The following is a 19,628-nucleotide window of genomic DNA, read 5'->3' as shown; positions in this document are numbered from 1 at the left end:
CTGTTGAGCCTCATATAGATGTATCTTATTCACACAGGCTCTGATCACACCAGGAAATCCAAAGAAATAAATGAAACATGAATATATTTCGCATTTTCCCCCTAATTACATACTACATGCTCTGGGGAATTATACAGGACAGCTACATAGGCATACAGAGATTGTGCATGTAGAAGAACATGATAGATACAAGTTGGAGCAGAAAAGGGAGCAGGATCAAAGGTTCCTGCTGTTCTAGAGGGGTAGGAGGAGGCAGGAGGGAGTAGGAGGGAAGGGTGGCCATAGAAATAGAAAGGATGGATAAATAGGCGAAATCTTACCATGGCCAAACTCTAACATGTCCATAGATACCTCCCAGACACAAAAAACCCGAGCCAGAGGCCTAGGAAGAGCTGGGCTGGGTGTTGGGCTTGATGAGGTGGTAGGACAGTGGGCTGATTTGGAGGAACCAGTGGAGAGAAATAGATGGGGACAGGTAGAGTGGGTAGAGGGTGTATGGAGAGGTTGGTACAGAGGTTGTTTGGGGTAGTAGAAGGGCTGGGTGGATGAGGAGAGGGTGGGGAAGGGTGGGGGTGATGTGGCACCAAGATGAACCTATAGCACAAGCTCTAGGTCTCTCAGAAGCGAAAATTGTGTTAGAAACATAACTACTCACCTTAATAGTCCTGCCCAATCCACCAGAAATCTCTACATCATCTCCAGAAAAGGTAAAAAAGCGAAAATATATGGGGGTAGGCTGGGCCACAGACCATATTGCCACCCAGACTCAATCACTGGACCAAACTGGCCCAAACTTCCTAGGAATATAGTTGATGAGTGGGAAAGAGATGTTAGATATGATTTGGGTAGGTAGAGAGAGGAGGAGAAGTGTAGGAAAAGGGGGAGGAGGGCATGTTGGTTTTCAGGCACATAGGCTTACCTGAACATTCTAGCCAATTCTGAAGCTGTTCAAGCTTCAAAAACTCGAAGATATACTTGAGGAATATGCTTGAGGATGTTGCTGAAGTACTGAGAGTGAGAGAGAGGAGTGAAGACTGAAGAAAAGGCAAGGGTGCTGGGCTGAAGGCCACAGCTACACCTCAACAGCCAGCCCAGAACCTTGAGAGCTCCAGTCCCTAATTTCCTGCAGTGCACAATCTTAGAAACCATGGCGAGGTTTTCCAGTTCGGCTCTGAGTACTCTCAAAGGGAAAGGAGATGAAGGAAGGGACATGGTGGCTGAAAAGAAGGAGAAGCCGAAGAAGTTGAGACGATTTCAAGCCACTAAATGCTTTCAAACTCAGGTTTGCAGGGCACTTCTCGGTTCAAACCCTCAGAGCACTCCTTTTTGCTCAAACTTTTCGTAGGTTTTCAGGGGCTCTTATTCTAATTATAATTCTGTTTTTTCCAGTATTTTATTGCAGCTCAATGTATTTACATCGACTCAACATCTGGGCGATTGTGGCCCTGCTGTGGCATCCCGGACGCTCAACCTACCAAAATTGGAAGGTGTTTCCGGCATTTTCCGTATTTTTCCCGCAATTAATGGCTGGAAGCAGCTGTGGCACAGAGGATACTAGGGGTTGTGCAGCTTCATTTTCCTTAGATTCTCTCTCTGTTCTTACTATTGTAGATGCCCCAATGTAAGATTAGTACACTATTATCATGCATATCTGAGTCTAAACTCTCTTTCTTTATTCAAATCCGATTTTTATCGAATTTCTGTATAGTGTAATGTGGGCCACATCAGCATGTCCTGCTTGTTCATGCTCTGGCACTGCTCTATATCTGTGTTGGTCTTGGGTTCTCATATATTACTCTCCAATAAATCAAGTTTGACACTTGTATGCCTGTACTGTAATATATTTTGAGGCAGGGAACTGAAGTACCCCTAGTGCCACACCCCTGAAAATACTTTTTTGGTCATTCTAAATCTGAGAAAAGCTGATAAAGGTGTTCAGGAACGAAGTTATGACTATTCTGAGGCAGTATATGTATATATGATGATGTGTATCTGTTTCAGAAAAATGCAGGAGTAGGAAGGAGGTGGGCCACACCTGGGCCACAAAAAAACCGAACTTTGTTCAGACTTCTAGGAGGGACAGTACATAGTAGCAGTTCTACACTGATATCTATCTCATATTAGTATATCAAAACATACATAATATAAAGTATCCTACTGCCAGAGCAAGAGCAGGAGCAGGAGCAGGGCAGAGGAGTTGGGCCACATTTGGGCCACACAAAACAGCTAATTTTTCGAAATGTATGCAGGGCTTTTAAGGCAGGATACTTATGTTCAAGATTTGCTCTGTGCATGCTCATAAAACTTATTATGTTCTACTGGTATGCTCAAAATGAAGTGTAATAGGAAGGGAGCAGGGTAAGAGCAGGGGCAGGGAGCAGGGAGAATTCCAGTAGTAGCCAGTGCCACATCCCAATTAGGCTGAAACCCTAGGATAAGGCAAGAAAAGGAAGGCCGAATCAATAATCAATAAAGTAGTAATCCAAAAGCGGACGGTATGCAATAGAAGCATGGAAGCCACATTATAATGTGATCCCATGAGAATAGCGCCTGAGAAGCAGCCAGAGGTTCTGGCTCACATTACAATGTCAGTGCACGGAGATCCCAGCTCACATTGTAATGTTTCTACATGTACGCCTGGATGTCCAACGCCGCCGGTTTCTCGATATCCCAATCCTTCATTAAAGACCAAAATGCTCGAACGAACGGACGACATTCTTTCCACTCCGGGCTTGCTAGGCCTTTACGAGCGAAGCGAGGGTCCGCCGTGAATATGTGTACTCGTCCGAGGGTTGATCCATAGAAGCACCGCAACACTTTCGACTCTCGATTCGACATCCACTCTTCGTCCGTCATATCTCGTGGTCGAATGGCTGGTTGACAGAGGCGACGATCGATGGATAAGAGTTCGTATTTGAAGTTGATTTCGCATAACTTCCATAGAATCCATCGAACCTTCTCCGGAACCAACTTCCCTCTACTCTCCTCTGTTTTGACGGCCTGAGCGATGCCTTTCCAATTTGGTTCGGGCCGGCGTGTCAATCGAAGGCGGATTTCGAGTTCGTGTAGGACGGCATTGAGACTGTCTTCGGTTCGTGTTCGTACGAAATCAGTGGACGTTCGACCGTCGTAGCTCAGGAGGTCCCGCCATTCTTGACTGCTCAGCATACGACCGTTGTGGAGTCCATTCGCAATTGCGTCGATCCACGCGTCAGCAATAGCAGCCCATATCCGTAACCAGCGATATTGTTTCTCCTGAGAGATCCTGTAGAACAATTGCGGTTTTGGCACAACATATCGTCTATCGGCCTGCCAAGTCGCCGAGGTTTTGGTGTGTGGCATGAGATGATCCAAATCCTTGAAGCTGTTACGCCACACTGGGATAGCAGGCGGCGCGATCGGACTGTCGGGCTCCACGAATTCGTTTCGGTCGAGATTTGACGGGCGATTAGCTGGGTAAATCATTAGTGTTTAGATAATAATGTAATGAGTGCAAACTTACATGGTAAGGACGGTTTCATCCTGGGGAGTATCTGAGTCGACTGCTGGTAAGACACAGGGAAGCGAGACGGTGGCTTTGGCTGTTCGTACATGTCCGGAGTAGCGCTACGCTTGTAGTATTCGTTCCGGATCGCTTTCATACGGTCTTCATTCTGCAAGTAATCACCCTTGAAGATGATTATCGGGGGTTGGCATTCGGCGATCGTGGCGACGACAGGTATGATAGGATTGACGAGTTCCTGAATTTTTTGGTTACTGAAGGAACCGTAACTTTGAATACACCATATGGGTATGCCGGCTCGGCGGAGTCTATCGATGATTGCTGGGTCCTCGCCCACAAAGGCACCCATGACTCGCTGGACGGTTGGATCCAGCGGTAGTTCGCGGTTGTGCACACGTTCTCGGAAACCGTGGTACCAGTTGTATTGGCCCGCAAGCTCCAGCCAGGCGCGTCTGAATTCGGTGTAACGGTAGAGTGTCGTGCATTCCGTGGCGGCGAGCGTGGTAAGACGTACGAGGCAGTCATTAAGTTTGTCGAGGAGAGGTTCTATCGTGTATGTGAGAGTGGGAAGGTCCTGCGTGCAATGTTTGTTTATGTAGGTCTTGGTGTCATTCGACAAGAATCTCATGACCTCCGCTGCGATTTGAAGGAGGCCGAGGTGGTCTTCGGTGATTTGGACCATCGCTTCAGAGATACCGGGAGTGCGCTCGTCACTCCGAGGGTCGAGAAGATTACGAGGTAGTGGCCCCCATAGGCTGCGATACGGAAAGTAAGGGTCGGTGTGTTCGGTCGGCTTGGTCGGAATACATGCGCGATGGACATATTTTGGGGAGAGAAACTGAGGTGTGTTGGTGAAATCGTCTGCGCCGTAAGAACCGTCTTCACGAACGAACGTGTCGTGGATCTTGAACTCGAGGAAAGGTACCCAGTTGCTGTTTATGGACGTTACGAACTTGTCGTCTTTGGGGAAATGGGCGGCTACAAGTCCATCGAATGGTCCATTCGGGCCTACGAACATACTTAGCATAATTATAATGTAAAACGGATTGTGACGCACGAAAGGAGTCGTGTTCAAGCAGGTTGGGAACCTCCTTGTGTATTATTGGTTCCTCTGCGTTGGAAGGCGGGGGGCTCTCTGGCGATATTTGTATATCGTCCATTGCTGTGACAACATCAGGGTGAGAAATTGCATCAAAACGATAATATGAACGTACGTGTTTGAACTACAACAATCGCATGTCCATTTTGCAGTAAGCGAACATTAGTTTATTTGTTTTTAGCACTGCACAAACTGGTACGTACATTTCGGTCTCGAGCAAACTCAAGCAGATGGAGCAGCAAATGGAACAGAAGTCGTATAAAATGCGTGGGCGAGTCGCCGTTTCTTGTGATACGTTGAGTAGAAGGGCGACGCAAAGTCTGCCCGAATAAGTTAGTGGTGAAAAGTGATGTATAAGGCGACGCAGAGTCTGCCCTAGGTCGTTTAGGAGGTCGGAGGGAAGGTGTAGATGTCGAGAGTCCCGCGGCGAGGTAGGAGAGTAGAGGAGCGAAGAGGTCGTGAGTGGTGGTGGTGTGGACAGAGGTGAGTGACGACAGAGGGAAAGCCACTCATTTCCGGAGAACGCCGAAAGCATTTCGAGCGGAGCTTGAATACGACCGCACTGAGTTTCGGAACTTGTGCCACCACCGCCTTGTCTTCTCTCTGGTCTCTTGCTCTCTCTCGTCTTCTCTATGGTCTCTCCCTCCCTCTCGTCTTTCCCTCTCTCTTGCATCTTCCCCTTTCTCTCGTTTATCCTTCCTTCTTGTCTCATCGTGCCTTGTTGTCTTACTCGTTTCTTTCTCGCTATCGTTTCTACCTTTTCTTTACCTCTGCTGTCTCTCTGTTGTCTTCCTTTTTCTCTCGTATCTCTCTCGCTTTATAGTTTTTTTGCCGTTATTGTTTCTTATACCCTGTTCTTCCTCAATCTCCTACGTTTGTTGCCTTGGCTATTTGTTGCTACTCGCCGCCGCCATCGAACCTTTCGGATCGTCATCCTCCATTCGTGGACTCTCGTTCCCGGCGAAACTTCCGTTTAATGAGGCAGACTATTGCGTCGCCTTTTCTTCTCGATCATTCCTCATCGCCTCATACATGGGTAGACTATGTGTCGCCCTTTTCTACCTTCCCTCGTGCAGGCACAATCTTACTTTGGTATGTTCCCATCTCGTCTTTTCCGTGCTTCGCTAACTACATATTCTCAGTCATGTAAGGTCGAGTGGAGTATAGTAAGGTGCATCATAAGCTTAGTCCAGGTTCGTCTTTGTTTCAAATCTCTCATCGTAATAGCTTTGTGTCTCATCATTCACTTGACTGTATGATTTCTACAAGCACGAATCTATGTCGTGTTTTCTTTTGCACTTACTCCTTCTTGAAGATCTACGTACTCCCGATCATTAGGTTAGGTAATACCAATGCGTGTCCATGATCTTATTGTCTTCGCTAACCTCAGATCAGGTGTCCATGTCAAATGCGATCGCATCTCTTGAACGCGGGCAAATCACTTCAAGCACCAAGTATCTTGAGAAGATGTAGCATAAAGTGTCATTTTTCTGAGCTCTGAAAAACACGTACGCCGTTATTCTTCACGGTTATTGAGCATGAGGTCTAACGCTGCTCAATTAAGTGTATCTAGATTCGATAGGACAAGTGCAAATAATTCACATGTTCTTCAAAGTGGTTACACTAACAACGTCGTAAGTGCTGTTCGGTACTGGACTTTGATATTTATGCCGTTGATGACAACAATCTGAATCTGATTTTGTAGTCGGAGCAAAATATATATCAGTGTGTATGCTGATGCCCCGCTCATCGCGTTTGTTTAACTGACTTCTCTGCACGATCGTGCTAACACGTATCACTGTATTAGATACCCATTTGCATTTTAACTTCGAAATTACACGGATGCACCTTACAGTGTGTAATTAGGACTGCGTAACTCTGTGAGCAGCAGCTTTTGCGAGCTTTTGTTGATTAGTCAGAGGTCAGGCACATAGCATGTGTATTCAAATTGCTCCCTAATCAGCGAGTTCTGGTGGGGAGGTCCAAAGGTTTAATCCGCCACTCCTAACGAACGCTAAACGATGTGCCCATATGATGTGACGGGCATGTGTGCAGACGAATGATGTGAGGCAGATTCTACTGCCGTTTGCATAGAAGACTGAACGCGCCCTTTTTTTGTGCGCGCAGTGCCTGGCGCTCAGTGACCGTGACAGCGCTATCCGAGGATACAGATTCAAGTGGCGAGACTGGGGCTCTCGGTGCCACAGCTGTTGTTGTCATAGAAAATTACCTCTGTATGAGAACGCCAGGATAACGATCAGTATGGACTGGTGTCATTATAGTCTCATGACTTTCTGCGAAGGATACCGTTACATGCTCGATGAAAGAGCACTGTACGAGATTCAGCGTCAAACAGAGGGTGAACTTAATCATCAGCAGCTGAGGTCTTTCGAAATAACTTTGGTCCAGCTAACGACGGCCACGCTCAGACTTCGATGTAGCCGGTAGCCGTTCTCTGTCTGTGAGTCCTTAAACTCGCGCTCTCTGCGTCGCTGGGCCTGCAAACTGATCGACCTCACCAGCGGCAGTCGCGCTGTGGCCCAACAAAAGATAGTCGGGCCTCGACGGACCGCGTCGTCACGGTCACGAAGAGATCAGACGCCCGGCGTGAAAAAAACGGTGCGTTCAGTCTTCTATGCAAACGGCAGTAAGAGTCTATCGGAGTTTGCTCAACGCGAGCTATAACAACGTGACATGAGCTGATGGGACGCGACGCGATGGAGTATAAATAGACGCGACGCGATGGAGTATAAGTAGACGCGACGCGACGCGATGAAGTATAAATAGACGCGACGCGACGCGATTCGCATTTTGGCAGAGACTGTCGAAGATATGACGTTTTTGATGCCGCGCTTCCAAAAAGCGCGGCATCAAAAACGTCATTTGCGCGACAGTCTCCGCCAAATCGCGCTCCGGAGGAATATACCACCGTGAAGATCATGTGATAATAATCAAATGTGTTCGATTTGGGGTCTCACCGGTGTCATATAGATTCTGGTGTCTTCCTAGTGTTTTCGCTCTAATTGTTGGCTGTCTGATTTGTGGTGACGCGTAGTCTACCTGTGGTCCTATGGAATAGAGCGACGCATAAGTCTGCTGCAATGTTGAACTGTTTTGATGTTGGTGGAGGGGAAGAAAGAGAGGTGAAAAGTTAGGAGGACGTGGCTTGCTTCTCGAACCTGTGCAAGCTAAATTTTCTGATTGTGCCTGAATGCTTCTTTTGTTGCCATACGGCAGTAACCTTCCGCACACGCTTTCGTCCAGTTTATTCTTTTTATATCTTATGTTCTGTAGTATTTCATGATATTTTTCCCCTTTTGCATTTCGCGATGTCCGCCATGGGGTGAAAGCAAGCCGCACTCTTGATATGCCATATGTAGTTCGGCCAATTCAGTGTGTTTTACTTGTTGGCGGTTGTTGTTTTTATTTGGAATGGTAGTCACTATTCACAATTCATTTGCAAGATACTGGTCTTTTATTGTTTTGCTTGGACCTGGTCTCGTATTGGGTCTCCTGTTGTTCAATCTCCTTTTTGTACCAAGTAGTGCACACAATGTAGCTCACCGTGCCACTTCGTCAAAATTAAAGTAATAAAATAAAGAAAGAAATAAAGTCTAATTTTAGTAAGTTGTACTTCCAAATCGGGAATTACCCGTATATTATTTTTGATCGGTCATTATGTCATCTTTTGATGTTCAACACATCGCTTCTTTCCCTCTTCCCTGTTTTCTGCCTCTTCATCCTCAACTGTCTTGCTCTTTTTGGGATCTTTTGTCTTGTCTCTGCTTTTTGGTGTACCTATATCAATCATGTCTGAACCACTCTCCAACACAGACTTCTATGCTGGCCCGCGATTTGTTCTTCCTGATGCCACACCTGTTATTCTTCCCAATTGCCCGCTATATTTGCCCCGCTTTTACACTGTGGAAAAACACTCCCAATGTCCCGAGTATGATGGCTCCTATGGAACTATCTACATCTATTTGGAAGACACTGAGGATCGTGATCGCATGTGTCATCTTCGTTCTTTCACAAAGACCTTGAAGATTCCGAAGGGTTCTAAGGCCTATCTTGTACATGATCTTGGTGTGTAATGAGTTGTGCTGTATTTTGATGTATCGGAGTAGACTTTGAGTCGCTCTAGTTGTCTGTTATCTTTGAATGGTAGACTTTGCGTCACCGTTATCTTCTGTGTTGGTTTTTCTTTTCTCTTCATGAGTTTACTTGTTTTTCTGCAGGACTCTTGCATGCTCAAGATGGAGATATGGTATTTGCAAGACCAATTGGTGGCGAGATGGATGGGGCAAATGATTCTTTGCAACTAATGGCTTTCGGCGAGTATGTCAATTTATTGTGAACTGCTCTGTTTGTTCAAACTCATGGAGTACACATAGTAAATGGCTCACAACACCGGAGGTGGCGGACTTGTTGAAGTTCAGAGAAAGCTTGCTAGGCCCTCAAGAAGATATCGTTCCTGATGATCCCTTGAATGGTACAGCTTTCGAGAGAGCTGGTCATTGCAAAGGCATTGGTGGTAACACTCGCGCATATAATCTTGGTACATCCTTGGAACAAGCGACTCAGCTATGTGCTCCAGCCGCGCAGGGTAAAGGCAGAGTAGGTGATCTAGCACAAGGTGTCAAACTGAGACAAGGAGCAATAAGAGTATGTTGTTGTTTTTTCCCTACCATTTTCTTCATCTTAGTAAGGTCCAACATATTAGTATGCTGCGGCCGTCGCGATGTTCTTTTCGAAGAAGTTACCTAGGAAGTGGCGTGAAACTATTAAGAAGCAGTCGGACCTGGTGAATGCACCCCATATCGGTGTGGATGATAATGGAATGCATGCAAATGTGCAGATGAATATAGCTTCAGCAAAGAAACCCGACGGTTGTTATTTTATTTTCGATGTTACTTATATGAATCTGACTTGTGGCATTAGATGATGCAGGTTTGGACGGTGACCTTGGCTTTTTTGGGGGATCTCATATCGACAAACACGACGCCGACAGTGCTCTCACCAACATGCTGGGCTGCAACAAGGTTCCGGACAAAGGCTATGATGGAGGGGTCTTCCACCTTCTTGAGCTTGGAGTGTTTGTCTCCTTGGGAAAATTCAACAGTCTATATTTCTCAGGACTCCGTTTACATGGTGGGACTGCTCCCGTTTGTACGGATCTCAAATATTGGGTCAACTATGGAACTCGATTGGTTTTCGTTCTCTACCCACCACGACATATCCTGAATAATTATTCCATATCGGCGATCGCTTCATTCGATATTCGATTAAGAAACGCCGAACAGGAGCATGTTGCCCATCTCGCGGAAAAGAAGAAAAGGAAACAGATGGCAGATGGAAAAGGAGAGTGGAATACCGATGATGAGGAAGATTTGGACGCAGTTGATTTTGAAGAAGGCGAGCAGTTCAAGGTGAAGTATGCCAACATGCTCAAATTTCCGGCTTCTCTCAAAAATAAGTAAGTACTTGTTGTCCTTCATATTGGTCGATGTAGAGAGCCAATAGTGTGAAGTAAGCTACTCTGCTGTGGCATGGCGCCACGGTTGTTGATGCATGAGGGTAGCTTGTCGCTCTAGTAGCTCTCTCCATACCTTAATCTATCTTTTTATTACTGTCTAACGTGTTATTAGCCCTCAAAATCCTTATGTTCAATCTCTCGAAGAACACGCCACATTTGCTCAAGACGGACATGTCATCATGCCTCGGAAAGCGTGGATCACCTTCATGATTCGTAATTTATACCTCATGAACATAGGTATTCTTTGCCAGATGGGTACCAATTCTGGGGTAAGACATACACCTTTCGATTCTATCTTAAGTGTTTAAACATGTTTCTAGTTGCGTGTTGATCCCACTGCGTTCCTCAAAGCATTCACTGTGAAAGGAGATGATCACTATGAGATCGAGGAGGATGACATCAAACGTGTATTAGACGAATGGAAGTATGCTCCTCATATAAACGGTATGTTTTTCTGTGCCTTGTTTTCGATTATCGTCTAATGTATTTGTTGGCAGACTATGAAGCTGATGCTCCACGACAAGCTGCTGCACAAGAATGGCTAGATTGGGTCGCTCATACTTCGAAATTCATTCCTGCAACATACAAGCATCTTCCTGGTGAACCCTTGAGTATAGCCACTCAACCTTTCACGCCAGAAAGTGGATTGATCCGAAATAGTAAGTATACGTATATGTTATTGATGACCTACTCTCATCTTTGTGACTGTAGACTGCTACGAAAGTCAAGTCAAGAAGCTGACTGTGGGACCTCGAGGACATAAGCGGTCTAACCTTGCTTCCAACCGCAATCAAAGTAGTATGTCTATGTATCACAAATGGTTGTATAATCACTCATAGTACTGTTTAGAGCGTCGTCGGGATGAGGAAACAGAACAGCAAGATGCAAAGCGTTCTAAGAAGAAAGCCAGGTTTGACGATGAGGAGAGTGAGGAGAGTGAGGAGAGTGATCATAGAGATCGAAGCTCAAGAGCTGACTACTTCATCGGTATGTTTGGGGATAATCTTTTTTACTCTTGAGTCGATTCTCACTATGAAGCAGATAACCCAATCGCTCAAAGTATGTTTGAGCGTACAGTGGCAGTGATTCACCCAGAAGAAGAGACACATGAAAACGGTAGTCTAGCTATTCCGCATAAAGGTATATTTATATCAGGTATCACAATCAACTTGCGTATTCTTACTGAATACTATCCATTAAAGAAGGCACCTTTGTTATTGGTTCTCTCTCGTTATTGTTCGCTTCACAAGACCCTGGTGCTCGAGTTGGTGCTCTCAGTAATCGGCTTAATAATCGAATCATATGCCTTGGTCAAGAACGTGAACTTATGAAAGAGATATCATGCTTTGTGCAAGAATGTAAGTACTTGACATATAAGTGTAATTATTCAGATAGCCTTAAATTATCATTGTAGTGACTGTCCCTGCCGAAGATTGGTTCAGCGCATCGTCCATCACGGCCCAACTGGACGCTTACAGAAGTAGTCCATATATTCTTGGTGTAGCTGGCTCTTCAAACTCAGGATGGGAAACCGACTTACATCGAAACGTCATCCCTCTACATGATCAAGTAGCCGGAAAATCTGCAGACTGGCTATCCATGGACACACTTCGATCGGCTTCGTTGAGCATGATAGCTGTTCGGCACTTAACTGAAACGGTTTCGGTGTCGAACATTTCTATACGCCGAACCCGATTCCACACTCTTCTCGCTCATTCCTCCGCTTGGATGTGGCTGGAGAATATCTGCGCTTATCATTCTCAGCCAGACGTATTCAACCGTTTAGCATATGATTCCTGGCCCTCCAAGTTGGCCCGTAAACTACATAATGCCATCGTAGAGCTTCAACTATCGAACATCACCCTGACTCCTTCACATTACATTCCTCATCTTCCTGCGGAGCCCGCGGTCTTTCAGATTTTCGGCAATCGAGAGTATTCGGACCCACATGCTCTCCCGATCATCCAGCAACGTATCTACCATCAGATGAAGCATGTCCTACAAATGTGGCTAGGTTTCCCAGTGGATACTTTCGCGGATGCGCGGGCATGGACCGCCCAGATCCTTCAAGCTATGTTCGGCATTGGCGTATTTCTCCTGGACGAAACATGGAACATATATGTTCATCTCGCTCGAACTGTTCTTAATCGACCTTCAAAGAACATACGACAGATGTACATGCATCAACTGGTCCCTTTCTTTCATCAAATCAAGCTCTGTGAAGCTTCACATGTCAATGGAGTTGCACGCCGCGCTCTCGACGACTTGTTAGCTCTTCATCTATCGGTGTTTCCAAATCAACCCTCGCCATCTATCGATCACAAGCTTGGAAACACGGCAATGATAGAGAATATTGAGCAAGCCGCCAACGTTCGTGCATACTTCGGTGAGATTATTCATTCATTCTAGTAGTGTTCATTGTTTAATTTATGCATTATTAGATATGGACATTATGGATGTAGAAGAAGATTTGGTTGCGGAATATGAAGACATTACTTTGTCTCAGGTATGAATTTATCTTTTTCTTCTACTTGCAAGCATATAACAAAATAACTTAATTGTAGGATGCAAATATGCCGTTTACCACCGAATATGAAACAACAACTGGTTTTACGGTTTGTAATATTATGGCTATCTCCACAACCTTTGTGAATCATGACTGACAATATATTGATGTTAGACCCCACCACCCCCATCACCAATATTACCTGTCCATGTGGAACCTCATCATTCAGTGTCTTCTTCAGCATCCTCATCGGCTGAATTCACCCAAATACTTCCGGCAGCCTCATATCCATCTTCTGCGTCCAAAGCCCGCATGCACCAAGCGTCGGCAGTACTTCGAAAGCTCAAGTTTTTCCTCAAGTTTGACTATCCTCACAAGCTTTTTGTTGAGAACCGTTTTATCGGCCCACTCAAAGAATACAAAGATGAAGATCGAAAGCTGATGAAGCTGGTTGCTAGAGACCTGGATGGATATCTCCCTTTCCCCCGTCGTGCACCATCCGTACTTCATGCGATGTCAACTGGGCTCGCTGACCGTCCCCTGGATCAATCATTGCTATTCAGTGCGATCGCTTTCCGTGCGGTCTTTTTCAAATCTCAATATCACTTCACTCACGACACCTTCCTTCGCAATCTGGACGATTACAAAACCCGCGTCAATCAGCAACCCTCAAAATTGTCGGCTCTTATCACTCCTGGCGTGAAGACAGACGATTACTGGGCGAATCCTAATATGTACAGTGGAGGTCCTCACAAGCCTTCAGTGGAGTACCTCGAACTATATTGGAAATCCGTGCACGCTGTCTATCCACCTCATAAAGCCTTCAAACGGCCACCTATCTCAGCATCAAAGCAACTTCCATTCAATCTCTTCTGGAAAGAATATCTTCTTTTCAATCGAAAAATAGAACGAAGCGGAGAGAAGGTCAATCTGTTTAGGAATGTGGGCGGCTTGATTGGGTATCTTTGTGCTCTGGATCTTTCTTATGCTGGTCATGTGGAGAAGCCAAGTATGGATGATGTTGTCGAAGCCATGACCAAGGTTAACTCTGGAGGAGTTAGGGGACTGATTGCGATGGGTTTACTTGAGAAGAGGGAAGGAAAGGTGTCATATACTGCGGAGGAAGTCAGAGCTGCTTTTTCGGTTTGGCACAATTTTTTGGATGTACATCTGTCGGAGGAGGAGAAGAAGGACATGGTTTTTGATTGTCCCATGTCTGAGCATTCCTCTTGCAAAATTTCCAAGTTTGCATCCGCTCGAGGCAAGGTTCTAACTTTTGATGACAACTATACCTATACTCCATGTGCTTGCTGTAGTTAACTTGTATGTATTGCACTAAATTACTGTCTTGCTCCTGTGGAATGTGAGGCTTATTGCATTTCCTGATGATGAGTGCTTTGATTCTTAGTGTACTTGCACATATTCTTCTTATATTCTTGTTTATTTATATACCTTTTGCCGCTGTTGTGATCATGTATCACTTGTGCTTGATCTTATTTTGCAAGCACCAAAATGTAGTGCCTTGCCTGAGGTACGCATCATAACTATGAGCTCAAACCCCATGGTACTAACTACCCTTCTCTAGTAAACACCATAACAATGATTCCCCAAGTAACTACACCGGGGTATTGTTGTCGCTCAGATTCAACCTGCCCATGTTTAAACTCCCGGATCCATTACTGTCTCCTAATGCTCCTTCTTTCTGTGCAGCCATGCTCACATCTTCTGAATCCTCCTGGGTATCTGCGGTTCGTAATTTCTTTGTTAAAGTTTCTCCAGTCAATGGTGAGGACTGAAGATATCCAATAGGTCGCTTGATTGTTAAGCCTCTCTCTGGTTTGTGGTAGTTGTCTCGCACACGTATAATTGATTCGTAGGTCTGCTCTTTTAATCAGATGGTAACCATCCATATATATATCAGTATTGACGGACCTGTTGCATGGCATTATCAAGCATAGCTATACTCTTCAGTTGACAGATCAAGCGGTGCTGTGGAGTCTTGCCTCCAGAGGGTACCGTTTTGAACGCGATCTGAGCCTGTACTATCTGACCAGCTCTGAACTGTGCCGGATTGAAGCATATGAACTTGCAATCGTTTCTATATAAGGTCAGTCTATTGTTATTCATAGAGTAGGTGTATATGACTCACTCAGTTTTACGACGGTGCATGGGTATATATTGGTAGTACCCCACTTCATTGGCAGGCAGATGAACCATGTTGGATGTGGCTGCGCGGGTAAGATGGTGATGTGGATCCACATTTGATGCAAAGGGTATGCTGGGCTCGCCATTTGCATGTTGAATGGGTGTAAAATAATGGTTTGAGTACTCCTTTGAAGTCATATTAGAGTCCACTGCATTGATTATGTCCCAAGCTTTCAGTGTCCCTTCCTTATAACTGGCCGACATCTTCTGATGGATGATTCGATTGCTTGGCGATCTTCGACAAAATGCTTGTTTCCCCATCCATGGATAACTATGCTCTGTTTAGCAAACTGAACGCGGCGTGGAATGCTGCGTCTGTGAGTTTTTTGTATACTTCTTACATAAAACTGTGAATGACTTACTCTGTTTTTGTGATGATTGGAGGAAGGGTAAAATCCCACAGTACACCCTGCACGACGAATATTGCTTCAATACCTTCAGACTCCGAGCTTCCTTCATTGAAAAGAAGGGTTGAATTTCCATCTGCATCCGTATATATGTTGGTGCGTTCGTCAAGTGTTTGCAACTATAGTTTGAACGGTGAGCTTATGTGGATTGACAATATATGTGAACTCACATTCTTCAAGGGATAAAGAAAGTTTGAAGTATCCATTTGAGCTCTGACCTTGGCCAGGACACCATCGATATGTGCAGCTGCATAACATCAGTACCTTCATTTATTATTTTATACGTTGAACTGAACTCACTGTTCTGAGAAGATTCCATATAGTGACGGAAGTCGGCAACGTTGAAAGTCATGTTGGATACTGACTTGTGCAAAACGTAGTTTATTTTGATGTGAAGTTAGGACTGAGAACAAAAGACGGTATGTCATCTCTTATACATTTTTATGTTGCGGCATGTTTTTCTGATCTAGGGTTGGGAAACGACTTCAACCGTATCTGGCTCGATCTGAATATGGCTGCCATTAATTCATGTACGATCTATGGACGGAGTTCATAGCAGTACGGTGGAAGGATTTCATACCAGCACGGTGGAAGCACTAGCACCGATTGAATGTTTGAGGGTAACCTATTTCGCTTGGTCTGTGTGCCCCTCTCGCTTGTCTCGCTTACCACTTGTGGCGTATGTTTTAGGTTCTTTACGTCGCTTATTTTGTTTCTTTTTATATGAAGCCTGCACAATACGCAGAATCCACGGATATTCCCCGAGTCCCTTGTCAATTGACTTATCCTCAAGTTACTTCTGGTTATACTTAAACTGCTCGTCATAGAGTCCTTGGGTAAGAACCCTATTTTGTTCCTGGTCGAATACGATGTTAATATCAACCCAATACAGTATCTACGACATCTGTCATACACATTCAGTGACTGTGTCTGCCTAATAATTCCACATATCGGTACGATATAGTCTTTGTTCATGGTTTTATGTCGCTCATATTCTTAAAGCTCCATATCTGTCCCCTCAACATGGCATTCAGAAGACCATTGCGCAGTGTCGAGCAGCGTTTCAGGTAAGCACAATTCATTGTACTCCGTCTGTGTGTATTCCGATGACTTACGGATATATAGGGTTGATGCTCTGAGAACCATGTTGCCAGAGATACTACTCACCATCATGTTGTTCCTCCCTATGAGCGATATTGCTACCTGCACACAAGTTTGCCAATCGTGGCTTGGTCCTGCTATACTTCATCTCTATCGGGAACTCGATTTTGGTTTTTTTGCGGGAATGCTATGCCTGCCTTTCATGTACGATGTACCAGATCCAACTGAACGCAGACTGGTATGTCATAGTAAATTTCGTCTTCACGTGCATTATGGCTTACGATTGCAATATGTGCTCCCAGGTCATCCCCAAGGAGGTAATTATCCCGAAGTGGCGCTGGGACCTATACAAGCCTCTCTTCGTACACACCAAAGCACTGTATGACAACTCCGTTTATGGTTATCGGGGAATGACGCCGGAAAGCATAGATGTCATTGCTCGCAGCTGGTACTTTGGACCCATGTTCCCGAACCTCGAACATCTTTATCTTCGGTCGTCATCGCTTATCCCAGTCTTCAACTCTCCAGCCCTCAAATCCGCCCATAGCATGCCTGCTGCCGCTCGTGATACCAATATCAGCTTCCTTGGCGCTCTCAGTGAAACAGCAATGAACAGCCATAGTCTTACGGAAATCATGATCATCCCAGGCGAGGTCGACGAGGGTCCTATCGTCGACCACGATGAAGTCCGAATCGCAAGTATGAACGCATATACCATGTCCAGAACACTCATCTGCATCTCACTTCCCCTCTACTATCTCACCCCGTGCCTTCTTCACATACTCTCAGCTCTTCCATGCCTCGAAATCATCGACATGGTCACCAAGACGAGCGCATCCCCTACACTCGAAGATGGCTGGACGGGCCCGATGGATGCCGTTGGATCCTTCCGCACTTCTCAGGATAACTCATTCCCGATGTTACGCGCTGGATCCTTCCCTATGCTCCATACCATCGGTATTGCATTCAATAATCCCATGGCCGCGGTCGAACTCCTTCGCAAACCCCACTTCCCTGTTGACCGCATTTCGCGTTACACTATTCGTATCAGCGGCCAAGCATACACCAACATGTCGGTTGGTATTCGTCTCATCATTGAAACCCTTGCGCAGAGGAAGAGTCCGGTTACGGACCTCACCATTAATACCGCTGCAGCGAGTGGCACACCGGTCAGCGCCCTATCCCACCACGATGTGATCTCATATTACGATCTTGTCAAATTACGCGAACTATCACATCTTCTCCGATTTCATCTGGTACACAATAGCCCAGTCAACATCACGAACCATGGACTCACCCTACTCATCAAAGATGGGAACATCAAATCGCTCATTCTTAATCCCAGCCCACTCATCTATACTCTATCTTCTCTCACTCTGGATGTACTCCTTGAAGTCGCAAGGAACTGCCCAACAATACGCGAGTTAGGCTTGTTTCTGGATACCTCCACAGGCGACCTCACATTACCCACATTTGGCCCTGTCATGTCCAGACTGGAACACCTTCATCTCGGAAACTCCTTCATAACTGTTGGTGATCACAGAAGATCAAGACAGATCACAAGCTTCCTGTCAAACATCACAAACCAACTTCCTTTCATCCTTATGCCCCGTGAGCAAGAGCCCCGACTGGACGCAACCTTTCACCGTATTGTCATCGTTGACCCGACAACGCTTGGTTTGGAATATGATGGTGAGGATCAGTTACCTTACTTAGATGAAGAGTGGAGGTTCGTTTGCAACAACTTAGAGTCGGTCAGGGAACGGGATTTGGCGTTGGTAGAGGTGGAATGTCTCCGTTATAATATCGATGTATTACATATGACGTGTAGGAGGCTTGAGAGTCAGTTGGTTGTTGCTAAAAGGCTACCCCATCAAGTAAAGTCTACGCCCTTCTTCTCCAAATAGTTTAACCAGCTCTTATTGTTCTTTGGCCGACATCCGAAGGGAAGAAAGAGACTTAGCACAGTAGAGCATCTGCATGAGCATGAGAATGACTTGCTTCTGAGAGTCCGCAAAATTCAGACCCTTAAACATGGTGTCAGAAATATTGGATAGAAAGAGAGGATCATATTGTCCTCTATACCGTCCACACAACGTAGAGCCAAACAAGACGTCGGATAGGCTAGCGTCACAGGCAGTGGTTCACATATTCGATTAGCAAAGCAGCAGTCAGGAGAGTCGACATAAGGAACAGGAGGGTGAGAAGGTGACAATAGTTTAGGGATATCCAAAGGGTCATGAATGCTGGCGTAGCGTGGAGCTACAAGATAGATAGGTATAAACATAATGTACAGGTGTGGGAAATTTGACAAGTAGAGACGTACCAACAAGTATGAACTAGTCACTCCCAAGGAAGTTTATTGTGCCCGTTGAGCTTGTCATTGCCCTTCTATTGCTGTATGGAGCCTTTGACAGGATCTGTCTATTGAAGTTGAGCAAAGTAATCTTCATATCTGGTAGGTAAAGGTGGCTCTGTTTGCGCTCTTTGCCCGGCTCAGGTTGCATTAACGTCCAAGCAAGGTTAGGTGGCTGAGGTTCAAGGTCAAATGTCAGAGTGAGAGTGAGAATGAAGTCCTTGTCAGCATAGTGATTGTGTATCTGGAGGTCGAGCATCCTCCATACCGGGCCTGAATGTGAATGGGATATCAATGCCTCTATGATGAGGCCCATGTCATACAGGTGCTCTTGAACATCTTGCATCCCCTCGATGGTCAGTCTCAGCTGGGGGGCGGTATTGTCCTCTTTGATGTGATTCCAATTGCTGAATGCATGGTGAGGCTAAGTGTATAGGAATATGTATCAATAAAGACAGGACAATAAAAGGTATTAGATAATAGGAAGAAAGACATACCATAAAAGGTCATATCCCAATTGTGACAGTCTCCTCCATTAGTGTGGTTGTGCGAGCAGGAGGAATTTGGGCGGGTGAATGGTGAGCGCTTGAAGCTCGTGATTGATGAGAGTTGGATGATTGTGTGGTGCTGAAGAGCTCGACCCGCTGAAGGAATTGTTGGGAGAAGGAGCGACTGCAGATGTGCGGGTATTCTGGATGTTGGTAGCAGCACCACATTGACTACCTTTTTTGGTTGTATGAGAGGTGGAAGCGGTGGTTGCATGGCACGTATAGCTTTTGATCCAGCGGTCATTGGTGGTTTGTGAGCATTTGATCTGGTGGTTGTTAGTAGTTTGTATGTAGGCCTGGATGGGAGGGGCACGGGCAATAGAGGCTGCTCTGGATTGATTTGGCCAGGATGACAACACCATAGAAGC

At 45.5% G+C, this 19,628-nt stretch overlaps 4 protein-coding genes across 4 annotated transcripts; 2 read left to right on the top strand and 2 right to left on the bottom strand.

The window, feature by feature from the left end:
- Positions 1 to 2,625: 2,625 nt before the first annotated feature.
- STEHIDRAFT_158071 (uncharacterized protein) lies at positions 2,626 to 4,662 on the bottom strand (the record flags this gene model as incomplete). Its single annotated transcript, XM_007305431.1, has 3 exons — positions 2,626 to 3,452; positions 3,503 to 4,510; positions 4,560 to 4,662. 3 exons carry the CDS (start codon positions 4,660 to 4,662, stop codon positions 2,626 to 2,628), a joined length of 1,938 nt encoding a protein of 645 aa, XP_007305493.1.
- Positions 4,663 to 8,410: 3,748 nt separating this feature from the next.
- On the top strand, positions 8,411 to 13,963 carry STEHIDRAFT_158070 (uncharacterized protein; the record flags this gene model as incomplete). Its single annotated transcript, XM_007305430.1, has 16 exons — positions 8,411 to 8,687; positions 8,840 to 8,939; positions 8,996 to 9,218; positions 9,325 to 9,490; positions 9,543 to 10,077; positions 10,250 to 10,406; positions 10,458 to 10,581; positions 10,635 to 10,796; positions 10,849 to 10,935; positions 10,987 to 11,124; positions 11,179 to 11,277; positions 11,343 to 11,495; positions 11,552 to 12,523; positions 12,579 to 12,643; positions 12,702 to 12,752; positions 12,818 to 13,963. 16 exons carry the CDS (start codon positions 8,411 to 8,413, stop codon positions 13,961 to 13,963), a joined length of 4,455 nt encoding a protein of 1,484 aa, XP_007305492.1.
- A 295-nt stretch (positions 13,964 to 14,258) lies between these two features.
- STEHIDRAFT_112011 (uncharacterized protein) lies at positions 14,259 to 15,607 on the bottom strand (the record flags this gene model as incomplete). Its single annotated transcript, XM_007305429.1, has 6 exons — positions 14,259 to 14,522; positions 14,576 to 14,741; positions 14,793 to 15,083; positions 15,211 to 15,374; positions 15,426 to 15,502; positions 15,556 to 15,607. 6 exons carry the CDS (start codon positions 15,605 to 15,607, stop codon positions 14,259 to 14,261), a joined length of 1,014 nt encoding a protein of 337 aa, XP_007305491.1.
- A 671-nt stretch (positions 15,608 to 16,278) lies between these two features.
- Positions 16,279 to 18,263, top strand: STEHIDRAFT_112010 (uncharacterized protein; the record flags this gene model as incomplete). The annotated part of the gene is made up of 4 exons (XM_007305428.1): positions 16,279 to 16,322; positions 16,381 to 16,594; positions 16,659 to 18,085; positions 18,188 to 18,263. The coding sequence occupies 4 exons, from the start codon at positions 16,279 to 16,281 to the stop codon at positions 18,261 to 18,263; spliced, it is 1,761 nt and encodes a 586-aa protein (XP_007305490.1).
- Positions 18,264 to 19,628: the final 1,365 nt, after the last annotated feature.

Source organism: Stereum hirsutum, assembly GCF_000264905.1.
Source record: "Stereum hirsutum FP-91666 SS1 unplaced genomic scaffold STEHIscaffold_9, whole genome shotgun sequence".
NCBI lineage: Eukaryota > Fungi > Basidiomycota > Agaricomycetes > Russulales > Stereaceae > Stereum > Stereum hirsutum.
This window is presented reverse-complemented; position numbering and strand designations above follow the sequence as displayed.